This window comes from Camelus ferus, chromosome X (genome assembly GCF_009834535.1).
Source record: "Camelus ferus isolate YT-003-E chromosome X, BCGSAC_Cfer_1.0, whole genome shotgun sequence".
Classification (NCBI taxonomy): domain Eukaryota; kingdom Metazoa; phylum Chordata; class Mammalia; order Artiodactyla; family Camelidae; genus Camelus; species Camelus ferus.
Genome location: NC_045732.1, coordinates 26,770,765 through 26,783,786, shown reverse-complemented (window position 1 = coordinate 26,783,786; position 13,022 = coordinate 26,770,765). Strand labels below are relative to the sequence as shown.

Here is a 13,022-nt window from a genome sequence, read left to right as displayed (position 1 = left end):
CTGAATTCTTTTTAATTTTAATTTTTTTTAATCATACCTGGGGTTAGTACATTGGCAATAGGGTCCTTGACTTCATTGCCTGAGTGTTGAGTGTAGAACTGAATTAAGATACAGAACATCTGCTTTATTCAAGGAGTGGAACACTGAAGGGCCCTAAATGAATTCAGACTAGAGATCTAGTCCCAGTTCTGATACGCAGGAGCCATGTGAAGTCAAGAAAATTGCAAAGCTCTATGAGGCTTTCCTGAGCAGTGAGTTTGCTAAGCCATGCTGTGTAGGCCCTCTGGGATGTGTGTAATGTATGAAAGAACCAGTGTTTCACAAGTATTGAGTCTTTTAATAATTTGCAGATATTACTGTTATTATTTTTGACCCTAGACCCTACCAAAATCTTCTCTGTGATTGTTTTTCAGTCCAAGAGATACCAGAGAATATAGGGGAACCCAATGATACAGCACAACAAATCAGCTAACATGATGCTTAGCAAGTAAAACTAAATGATTTACTATATAAGTATTTGAGGGTATGTTACTGTGTGCATAGGGGAGTCTTCCCCAGTTGGGTGGAACTTAAGGATTCTACAATTTGTGTAAAGAACCAACTCTTTCCATCCCTTCCAACTGTCCTTCCATCCAAATAACCTCTATTTTCATTTATGTCAGTCCCGTTAAAAATCTAGCCCTCACTTGGAGTTTGCCAAATTACACACAAGACAACCTTATTAGGTTTTATTAAATGAACTTCAAATGTAGTGGACTCTGTCTTTACCAGGTCAGAGCAAAGATTGCTAGCAGAGTGGCTTCTGAGCATATGCATGCCATATGAGTATCCCCCCTAAACTCCCTGGGGATGATGAGCGTAAAACACATAGTTGATATGCTGTACTCAACTACACTGGGAAAAGGACACTGGAAAGGATGCAGGTCACCTTCCGTTCTTGTCCCAGGTGGAGAATTCTCTTTGGTTTATCCACAACTGAAAAGTAACTGCTTCAAGTAGTTTTCCATTCCAGGGTTTAATCTCTCAAGTCTGGACACACCTTCTGAGGGTCTGGCCCCTTGCCCACCACCCCCAGAGCCTCATCTGATCCACCTCCCAGTTTACCACAGTGCTGACTCACACTGAAGGACTTGCGCTTTCCCAAACCCACTTGCCTCAGGGCAGTTACACCTGACTGCTGACTTCTGGATCCTCCCATGTCCTCTCCTCCTTTTGACTTGTCCTTATGTCTTAAGGTGCATCGCACCATCTTTCTTACTTGACAGCTGTTGCTAGACTCTGAAATGCAATGGGCAGGATTGGTCTTGTTTATCCTGACATTCTCAGTAGTAGCACAGAGCCTCTCAAAGAGCAGATGCTCATGGAATGTTTGAGAAATGGATGAGACAGTGTACAAGACGTCTAATTTATTATGATATAATTAATACTACATTCTTGAATAAAGTAAGCACATCCAAATATTTATCTCTTAATTTGACAGAACAGACTAAAAATGATGAGGTAATGTAAAAATTTATCACCTTTTACTTTTTTTCTCTATTTCTTGATCCCAACCATTTTACTGCAGTTTCTTTCACATTTCCAAGGAAATGCCTAATCCAGTGACATATTATCTTATTCCAATTATCTAAATAAGATGGAAAAGCTCCCAATCTGTTCTATGAAACTGTTCTCTTAAACCTTAAACTCTTAAACATCAATAAATGTGTGACATTATTCATAAACTCAGATTCTGAAGCTACTTAACTATCTATTAAAAGGAGCAACATTTAGGCCAATTTATCTAAGTTATTACATAGAACAGGAACACAAACACTGTTTTCTCCAGCCCCGCCCCAAACTTCCACTAATTAGAACGTTATCTGTTCTCTTCAAACACGTAGTAAATAATCTACTTCAGCCTTCACTTAGGGCAGGAAAAGCTGTTTGCCATGGCCCTGGAGTGCACACTGGCCATGGCAGCGGTACGAGCCTTGGCTGCAGCTCTTGCTCGGGCTCTCTCTTCCTCATCTCTCAAAGCCTCTTCATACAAGGATGGGAAGGCACTGGGGATCGTATCATTGATCTTGGCCACAAACTCCAGCACTTTCATCTTGCTGGTTTCAGCGTGGGCTCTTGGACCCCATAGGAACTCATAGCGGGGAGGATCACTCTCGGGCACCTGGCGGTACTCCAGGTAATTTTCCTGCACCAAATCTTCAGTGATGAGTTTCCTCGGCTCCCCATAGATGAAGTTCTTCCTCCCAGCATATACACCCATCATATTCAGCACTTCCCAGACTTGCTCCTCAGTGGCGCGGTTGCCCTTCGTGAAGATCACGCCCAGAACAGTCATCAGCAGACCAGTCTTGGGAATTTCTCTGTCATCACTCAGCTGTGCATCATAGCTTAATTCCAGTTTGTTGACAAGGACATAAGTATTCCTGTTGGGATCCACTTCCTTCACATCAAGGCCAAAGACCAGCTCCAAATGCTCAGAGGCTTTCCTGAGGATCTCACAGAAGTGATTCTTGTACACCTGGATTACATTTCTCAGCATATCTGCCTTGGTAATGGGCTCTTTCACTTGATACTTGTACAGCAGGTAGTACACCAACATAGCAACCTTTTTATCTATAGGGCATTGGGGCCAGTGCTCAGTGGTATCCTGGGCCTGTGAGGCATTTGGCATTTCCTCGCCTTGATTGTTGGCACCTTCATTAAATCTTATGTTTGAAACAGCTGCAGCTAAAGTGGTGGCAGACACCTGAAGACTGCTGGGTGTTCCAGTGGCAGGTGGGCTCCAGGGAACATCTTTGAAATGAGGCGATGGCAAAGAAGGGGACTCTTCTGTTGGTGCAGTGGCAGGAGCATCCACTGGGTCAGTGGGCTCCTCTCGAGCCTGGCGGCGTTTTTCGCGGGCACGAAGCTTACTCTTTTGGCCCCGAGGCATGATGACTGGCAGCAGGTGGGGGTGTGGGAAAGAGGGTAGACAAGTTCAGTGATCTGGAAGAAAGAGGATGAAATGGTGTTACACTCTTTAGCAAGGAGATACCACTTTGGGCTTTATCAATGGTCATCTCTTCAGGTTTCCTTGAGGGCACTGCTCTAGGAACCCGTAAAGCTCCTCTTTCCTGATCAGCCTTTCCCGAGGACTCTGTGGAAGTGACTAGAGTTCACCTTAGGCTGCAGCTCTCCAGCCCTACCTGGGTCTTACTGAATCTGATACAGGGACTGATAAGTCCAGGCCCTGTGGAGCCTCCCTGATTCTGCAGTAGCAGGTGTTTCTTTCAGTTCACATTGAGGGCCATTACCTTGACTTCTGGCAGGACCTGAGGTCCTCTGCTCAGCTGCTTTGATGCTAACCCCTCATTCCAAACCCCTCACATCCCTGACATCCTGGAGGAGGAACTGAAAGGGAACCTCATCTGAGCACATTTGCCCTGGGACACCCTGGGATGACGGCAATGAAAGAGTTATGTGGGATCCTCTCCATTCTGGGATAACTAGGATTCTCACTCCTCACTCAGAGTCCTCACCTTGGTTTCTTGCAGGGCCTGGAACTTCTCCCTTGGCTGACCTTAGACCTGTCCATTTGGAGCAAGGCCCTCACATCCCTGAAAGTCCTAGGAGGAATTTAGGGAGTTCTTAGTTTAATATATCTTCACCAGGCACCCTTGCCAAGGATGTGACATCACAAGTAGGGCTCTGTGAAACACCTATTCTGTGATGGGTGGTCCTCTCAATCCTCATGTTCCTTATTGTGGTTCCTCCCCTTGGCTAACTGGTGTCCTCCCTTCTGCAGACTTGAGACCTATAACTATCAGACCAAGGCTCTCATCCACTTGACATCCTGGAATATGCAGTGGGGGATGGGGCACAGACTCAGTATGCCAGATCTCTGCAGGCTGTCCCAGGACTGACTACAGAGGAAGGGCCTAACTCTCTGTACCCCCCCTCCCCCAGTTCTCACTTTGACTTCGAGAAGGGCTTAGCTGGGTCACTTCCTTCTAATATGGCCCTCATTTCCCTGTTACTACTGAGGATAAAGTGACAGCCCTGCTTAGCTGGACACCAGGGTTTCTAATAGGGGTAGTGCTCTGTGCAGCCCCTTTTGTCTTGAGGGAGGAATTCCCTTCAGTCCTTGCTCAAAGTTATAAACTTAACTCAAAGCCACCACTAGGAGTCCTTTCTGCTAACCTGATTCATCTAGCATTAGACTAAGGCTCTTATATAACCCCCTTCTCCCCCACTCCACCCCCTACCTCACCAAAGGGGGAAGCAGGAAGCGCATGGGCTTTACAGCCCGGCCAGGGGCCTCACAGGGCTGGCCGTAGGGGCAGGGTTCCGTAGTGCCTCCACTGTTCTGGGGAGGCGGTTTCTCTAAGAACGCAAATAGGGGCATCTATTGACTCCTGGCAGAGCCTGGTACTCCTTCCTCTGCTGGCCTGAGGCAGACACCCTGGTCGAATATCTTCACCTGCTGGAGCAGCCAGACTGGACATCAGGCGTGCCTGTTCCAGCCACCCGTGCCTGGGGTCGCCCAGGGCTGACTGCAGGGGCAGAGAGCTGGGGGTGGGGTGGGGTGGAGTGGGGGTCGGGGGTGTGGAGGAGTGGGGGGGTCGTGGGTGGAGTGGGGGGGGTGAGGAGGTCGGGGTGGGTGGGACGCCTCTTGGAGCCGGGAGGGAGAGTTCGGCCGATCTCACATTAGGCTCTTCATTTACTCCTGAGAGGCCCTGGAGACCTCTCTCTGCTGGCTTGGTGCCAACACCCTGGTCCAGTGTTACCATTTTTCTGAGTTCCTAAAAGGAGAATTCCGAGGGCAATACATTCGGTGATCCCTGCTTGGAACCTGCCAGGGCCGATGGCAAGGCAGGACTATGGGGCCTGCCTTCTATGTTTTTGGTTAGGGGGTCGCTCAAACCTTACTCACTTTCCTTACCTTACGCCTGGTAGAACCTGGATTCCTCCCTCTGCGGAACTGATGCCGCTGCTTCTCCCAGACCACGTTCTCGTTTCCTAGGTTGCAGAGACGGAAGTCAGTGTGCGACACATCCGGGTACCCCTGCCTGGTGCCTCCCAGGGCTGCAGCCGAGGTGGGGCTTGACTCTGTGATGCCCTCTCTGATCTGGTGTGGGTGGTACCCAAAGCCTTCGTTGCAGAGTTAGGGCTTCCTTTTGGCTCCTGGTGCATTGATTAAAGGCGCCTTCCGAAGTAAAACCTCCCTGTAAGCTCTGGACAGTTTCTTAACTTAAACCTTGCAGGCAACGGCTCCGCGTCACCGATGTGATATGTGATGAAGGAGCTGCAGCTCAAGGTAGGGGGACCGGGACGAGTTCTGAGCTGTCGGAGAAAATGCGTAGTGATGATGGGATCTCGTCGCTCGTCAAACAGACTTTGGGGAACTTTCTGTTCATAAGATCTACTTTCTACGGGGAAGGGGCAGATCTGCATAATTTTGTGAAACCTAGGTCTTTTGATCTTATTATCTAACATTGCACAGTGTAGTGAAATTCACTTCAATTTTTGACTGTCATTTATAACGAATATATACCTGTTCTAATAATTGCTGCTTTGTATGCAAGGCTCTTTGTTTTACTATAGTTATCTATATATACCTATATACCAACTTTCTGAAGTCACTTATTCCTTTGAATAATCCGTGGCTTTTTCCTTTGAATTTGCTAAAATGATGATCATATTTACAAATAATTTCTATCTTTTTAATATTCCTAACGTTTCGAATTTCATATTTCAGTTCGTTTTCTGTAGATTTTAGAAAATGAAAGTTCTCTTCTAATGTTAGTTTGCTCGACAGTATTATCATGCATTTGTTATGAATTTTTCAAAAGCTTTTTCTGCATTTGTGTACATTGTCAAACGCTTTTTAAAATTTTACCTGTTAATGTGGTTATATTATAGGCAGTTTTTTCCTAATGTTATATCATCTTTATATTTCTTGGATTCAGTCTCTTTTTTTTTTTTCCTGTTTAATTCACTGATGTATTGAACCCTCAGTGGATTTTTTTTAGGATCTTTGCCTGTATGTGAGTGAGCTTGGCTCAAGTGTTCTGTTTTCAGGGTGTCCTCAACTAGTTGTCTTACAAGGAGAGCTAGCCTAGGAAAATGAGTTGAAAATTCTCCAGTCTTTTTGTATGCTTTGGATGTGTTTATGTAAGATGGTGGTTAATTTTTTGCTTATTTATTTGGTAGAACTGCCTTGTCCTGAAACGTTTGAAGGTAGCTGGAACTTTGAGGAGTATTTCAGTTTGTGTTTCTCAATTACAGTTTTCTATTTCTGTTTGGACCAATTGGATAATGAATATTTTTTCTAAATAATGTTTTATTTTCACTGAGGTTTCAAATTTAATGGCAACATGTGTATTCCATTTATTGGAGAAATTCTTAAACATACACAACAGTAGAGAGACTGCTATCATAAAACCAATACACCTGACATCAGAATCAGCAGTCATTAATACATAGCCTATCTGGTTCTACTTATTTCCATACCTACCCCCATCTCTGCCACTGAAATAATGAGAAACAAATCCTAGATATCATACAATTTCATCTTTAAATATTTCAGTATCTATCTCTAAAAGATAAGCACCCTTTATGAAGTATAAACCAATTATACATGTCTTACCTTAAAAAATTAACTCCTTAGTATCATCAAATGTCTAGATATTTTTCACTATACCTGACATGTTTTTAAATGTTTTTTTCCTTGATTTAGGGTTAAAGTCTATTCATTTTATTGCTTTTTATGTCCCTTAATTTATAGATCTTAGCCCTCATAGATATATTACTTCTTTTGCCTTGTCATTTTGTTGTTGTTATTGGGAAAAAAACCTCTCATTTTATGTTCAGTCCAATTTCATATGGATTCTGGATTTTGCTGATTACAGCACTGGTGTCCTTCTCTGACTGTATCTCTTTAAACACATAAGTTTGATCAGATTAAGGTTTAACTTTTTTTTTCTATTTGTATTGTATATTGAGATAAACACAACTTTTTTCTCTTTTTTTTTTTCTTTTTTGGAAAGACTTCCATAGGTAATACTGTAAACTTTCATTATGTGGAACCAAATATCTGTCTCCCTTTGTGTTGATATTTGCAGTCTTTGAAGGTTAGCATATTTATCCATTAATTAATTCAGGGTTACACCATTAATTTTGTCTTTCTATCATTCCTTCTGAGTTTATTAGATGAAATATATCTTTATGAGGAAACCTTTTCTTGCCCACCATTTGGTAATGATATTTGTAGTTTCTCTTAGAATATTTAAGTTCTTTCTGCACCTGTATTTTATACAGTATTATTCAACTAATATTCACATACTTCTGTTTCTTTTGTAATTGGCAATAACTATAAAACTGTCAGTTATATCAATCTTTTCTAAGAATAGGTTTTTGTTAGTTGGTTCCACTGTCTTTTAATTAATCAGTTGTGCATTTTTCTTCAGTATTTTCTACATTCTATTTTGGGGAGTTTAATGTCGTGTTCTTTGTCTAGTTTCTTGAAATTTGTGCGTGTTTTAAATGTTTCTAATTTTTTTGCCCACTGGGATTTTAATTTCAATAACTTTATTTTTATTTCCAGATACTGTTGTATTTCTTTTTCAAATTAGCCTGTTCATTTCCATAATTTTTTATCCTTATGGTCGTTATGTTTTCTTTTCTCTTTAATGGTTTTTATTTTTATATTGAGATGTAATTGACATATTACCTTATATTAGTTCCAGGTATACAACATAATGATTCAATATTTGTATATACTGTGAAATGATCACGATAAGTCTAGTTTACATGCATCACCACAGAGTTATGTTTTTTTCTTGAGATGAGTACTTTTAAGATCTACCCTCTTAGCATCTTTCAAATATACAAATACAGTATTATTAACCATAGTCACCATGCTGTTCATTACATCCCCAGGACTTATCTATTTTATAACTGAAAGTTTGTACCTTTTGATCACTTCTACCCATTTTGCCCACCTTCCACCCCCTGCTTCAAACCAGCAGTCTGTTCTCTGTATTATTGAGTTCATTTTTTTTTACATTACACATGTAAGTCAATGTCTTTATTTTTTTTTAACATTTTTTATTGATTTATAATCATTTTACAATGTTGTGTCAAATTCCAGTGTAGAGCGCAATTTTTCAGTTATACATGAACGTACATATATTCATTGTCACATTTTTTTTCGCTGTGAGCTACCATAAGATCTTGTATATATTTCCCTATGCTATACAGTATAATCTTGTTTATCTATTCTACAATTTTGAAATCCTGTCTATCCCTTCCCACCCCCCACCCCCTTGGCAGCCACAAGTTTGTATTCTATGTCTATGAGTCTATTTCTGTTTTGTATTTATGTTTGTTTGTTTGTTTGTTTGTTTCAGATTCCACATATGACAATCTCATATGGTATTTTTCTTTCTCTTTCTGGCTTACTTCACTTAGAATGACATTCTCCAGGAGCATCCATGTTGCTACAAATGGCGTTATGTTGTCGGTTTTTTTATGGCTGAGTAGTATTCCATTGTATAAATATACCACCTCTCCTTTATCCAGTCATCTGTTGATGGACATTTAGGCTGTCTCCACGTCTTGGCTATTGTAAATAGTGCTGCTATGAACATTGGGGTGCAGGTGTCATTTTGAAGTAGGGTTCCTTCTGGATATATGCCCAGGAGCAGGATTCCTGGGTCATGGTAAGCCTATTCCTAGTCTTTTGAGGAATCTCCATACTGTTTTCCACAGTGGCTGCACCAAACTGCATTCCCACCAGCAGTGTAGAAGGGTTCCCTTTTCTCCACAGCCTCTCCAGCATTTGTCATTTGTGGATTTTTGAATGATGGCCATTCTGACTGGTGTAAGGTGATACCTCATTATAGTTTTCATTTGCATTTCTCTGATAATTAGCGATATTGAGCATTTTTTCATGTGCCTATTGACCATTTGTATGTCTTCCTTGGAGAATTGCTTGTTTATTAGGTCTTTTGCCCATTTTTGGATTGGGTTGTTTGGTTGTTTCTTATTGAGTCGTATTAGCTGCTTATATATTCTGGAGATCAAGTCTTTGTCGGTTTCATTTGCAAAAATTTTCTCCCATTCCATAGGTTGTCTTCTTGTTTTACTTCTGGTTTCCTTTGCTGTGCAGAAGCTTGTAAGTTTCATTAGGTCCCATTTGTTATTCTTGCTTTTATTTCTGTTGCTTGAGTAGACTGTTCTAGGAGAACATTTTTGAGATGTATGTCAGATAATGTTTTGCCTCTATTTTCTTCTAGGAGGTTTATTGTATCTTGTCTTATGTTTAAGTCTTTGATCCATTTTGAGTTTATTTTTGTGTATAGTGTAAGCGAGTGTTCTAGCTTCACTGCTTTACATGCTGCTGTCCAGTTTCCCCAACACCATTTGCTGAAGAGACTGTCTTTATTCCATTGTATCTTCTTGCCTCCTTTGTCAAAGATTAGTTGACCAAAAGTTTGTGGGCTCATTTCTGGGCTCTCTATTCTGTTCCATTGGTCTATATGTCTGTCTTTGTACCAATACCATGCTGTCTTGATGACCGTAGCTCTATAGTATTGTCTGAAGTCTGGGAGAGTTATTCCTCCAGCCTCTTTCTTTCTCTTCAGTAATGCTTTGGCAATTCTAGGTCTTTGATGGTTCCATATAAATTTTATGATGATTTGTTCTAGTTCTATGAAATATGTCCTGGGTAATTTGATAGGGATTGCATTAAATGTGTAGATTGCCTTAGGTAGTGTAGTCAATCTCTTTAGATTCCACATATAAGTGTCTTTCTCTGTCTGACTTAGTTCATTTAGCTTAATGCCCTCAAGGTCTGTCCATGTTGTTGCAAATGATAAGATTGCCTTCTTTTTATGGCTGAGTAATATTATATTATATTTATATTTTCTTTATCCATTCTTCCATCAGTGGACACTTAGGTTGTTTCCATATCTTGGCTGCTGTAAATAATGCTGCTATGAACATGGAGGTGCGTGTATCTTATAAAATTAGTATTTTCATTTTCCTCCAAGAAATACCCAGAAGTGGACTTGCTAGATCATATGGTAGTTATATTTTTAATTTTTGGAGTAACCTCCATACTGTTTTCCATAGTGGCTGTACTTTTTTTTTAAATGAATCTATTTAAGGCTATAAATATCCCTCTGAGTACTACTTGGGCTGTTTCCCACAAGTAATGCTAATAGAGCTTTATGTGTAGTGCTGGAACTTTTTCACAAGCTGATTGTCTCTGTATTCCTTATGTTCTTAGAATTTTTTTAATATAGACACACAAACACACACACGAATACTAGTAAGTACAGAAAATTATTTTTTGAGAAGGATGTAAAGAGGAGAAGAGAAGTAGAGAATTATTTAGAGGAAGTTTCAAGGTCCCAGGGCGTGTTTTGCTTTGTTTTGTTTTGGTTGTCTATGATATAAGACACCAACGCATTTAAATGCTTATGACTGAGTTGAGTTTTTCCCAGGAATGAAATGAGGGTTTCACATTAGAAAATCAAACAATATAATTAGCTAAATACAACTGTCAGAGATTATTCAGGAAAACAGAAATTATTCTAAATGTATAAATCAGGTAGAATTTAATAGAAGAAATTAGTTACTCAAGTGAGGGAGAAGCCAAACAGAATAGAATCAGGGAAACCAATACTTAGCAACTTGAGGAAATCACTCCTATCTCTAGTGTCAAGGGACAAAGAGAAGAGGTAGTGCTACGGGAGACTGGGAGTTGGGTCAGCAGGATCTAGTTAACCAATATGATGGGATAGTTAACCAATAGGATGGTGTCCTTGATGCCTGAACCATAATAGCAGCCAAATATTGGAGAACCTAGGAATTGCAACCTGCAGGAGTTATCTCCTGAACATGAGAGAGCAGAGCAAAGAAAGAGTAAGGAGTGCATCTGAGAGCAAATAAGTACAGTGGCATACCACAGTGACAGATTAAGTGAGATAAATACGTGAGTTGATAAAGAAGATTGTTTTATAAAAATCAATATTAATTCATGATAAAAAGAGATATTATCAAACTAGATAGTGGATATGTATGAAAAAAGAAAACCCTATAGAGAACATCATACTTAGTGGAAAAACTTTGGAAATTGGGAATTAGATAAGAATAGCTATTATCACTGTTTTTTATTCTACATTGTAATGGAGGCACCTGCCAGCCCAGTAAAAAGAAACAAGTGAAATGAAAGAGTTAGGGATTAGAAAATCAGACCCTATAGCTGTCATTTCTTCCCAGAATATCTCTAGGTTCAACAAAATCCACATCAAAACCCCAGCAGGCCCTTTTTTTTTTTAAAGAAATATATACACTGTAAAATTTATATGGAAATACAATGGAAAAGAATAGCCAAAATGCCTTTGGAAAAGAAAAGGAAATCTTGAAGACTAACCCTACCTGATGTCAAGACTTACTATAAACTATAATAATCAAGACAATGATGTATTTTTGTAAAGATAGACAAATAGATCAATGGAACAGAACAGACAGACCTGCAATTGACTCTAACATATATGGGCAGCTGATTATCAACAGTGGCACAAAGGCAGTTCAGTGGCAGAAAGACAGTCGGTCTTTTCAAAATGATGCTGGAACAATTGGAAATACACACACACTTTGACCCATTACTTTCACTATGTAAAAAGATAACAAAAATGGACCACAGATCTAAATGTAAAATCCAAAGCTGTAAAACTGCTGGAAGGAAACACAGGAGAAAGCTTTTGGGTTCTTGGGATAGGCAAAGATTTTTTGGATACAACTCCAAAAGAACGAGTCATAAAAGAACAAATTAAAAAGTAGGATTCCACTAAAATTAAAAACACCTATTCTTCAAAAGGATACTGCTAAGGGAATGAAAAGAGAATTAACAGAGTGGGAGAAAATATTTGCAAAAACATATATATGATAAAGAGGTTGTATCCAGCATTTGTAAATAACTTTTAAAACTCAGTAATAAGAAAGCAAAGAATAAATGGTCAAAAGGTTTGAGCAGACAATTCACCAAAAGACTGTTAAGAATGACAAAGAAGCACATGAAAAGATGCTCAACATCTTTAATCATTAAGGAAATAAAAATAAAAATCCAATGAGATACCACTACATGCATATCAGAATATGCACAGTAAAAAGACTGATCGTACCAAGTGTTGTCAAGGATGTGAAGGAATTCTCATATATTGCTGGTGATGGTGCAAATTGGTGCATCCACTTTGGAAAACAGTTTGGCAGTTTCTTAACAATTTAACCATGACCTAGCTATTATACCACCAGGTATTTATCTAAGAGAAATGAAAGCTTATACCCCTGCAAAGATGTGTATATGAAAGTACACAGCATCTTTATTTGTAGTAATGAAAAACTGGAAATAACTCAAATGTCCACCAACAGATGAACAGATAAACGAACTGTGGTATATACATACAGTGGAATATTATTCAGCTGTAAGAAGAATGAACTATTGATACAGGCTATAACATGCATGACTCTCAAGCCAGATAACATAGCACATACTGCATGGTTTCATTTATATAAAATTTTAGGAAATGAAAACTAGTGTATAGTGACATAAAGAATATCACTCAGTGGTTGCCTGTGGACTGAGGGGCATGCGAAAGAGATTACAAAGGGCCATGAGGAACCTTTTGGGGTGATGGATGTACTCATGATGCTGTTTGTGGTGGTTCTTACGTGAATGTATTCATATGCTAAAATTTATCAAGTTGTGCACTTTATACTATTTTAATTTTTATATAATTTTTAGAAATTACTTTCCATTTACAGTTATTATAAAATATTGGCTCTATTCTCCATGTTGTACAGTACATCCTTCAGCCTGTCTTACACCCAATAGTTTATACCTCCCACTGCCTCACCCCTTTTTTGCTCCTCCCTCTCTCTCCGCGGTAACCTCTAGTTTGTTTTCTATCTCTGTGAACCTGCCTCTTTTTTGTTATATTCACTAGTTTGTTGTATTTTTTTAGATACCACAT

The 13,022-nt window shown here is 39.7% G+C and overlaps 1 protein-coding gene across 1 annotated transcript; it reads right to left on the bottom strand.

Moving 5' to 3' along the window:
- Positions 1-1,438: 1,438 nt before the first annotated feature.
- LOC102522188 (melanoma-associated antigen B10) lies at positions 1,439-4,942 on the bottom strand. The gene is made up of 2 exons (XM_032474618.1): positions 4,922-4,942; positions 1,439-2,985 (listed from the first exon to the last, which is right to left on the bottom strand). The coding sequence occupies exon 2, from the start codon at positions 2,930-2,932 to the stop codon at positions 1,904-1,906; it is 1,029 nt and encodes a 342-aa protein (XP_032330509.1). The 5' UTR covers positions 2,933-2,985; positions 4,922-4,942; the 3' UTR covers positions 1,439-1,903.
- Positions 4,943-13,022: the final 8,080 nt, after the last annotated feature.

Bases quoted from the DNA above. Each gene is read 5' to 3' on its own strand.
- LOC102522188 (XM_032474618.1), bottom strand. From the start codon at position 2,932: ATGCCTCGGGGCCAAAAGAGTAAGCTTCGTGCCCGCGAAAAACGCCGC.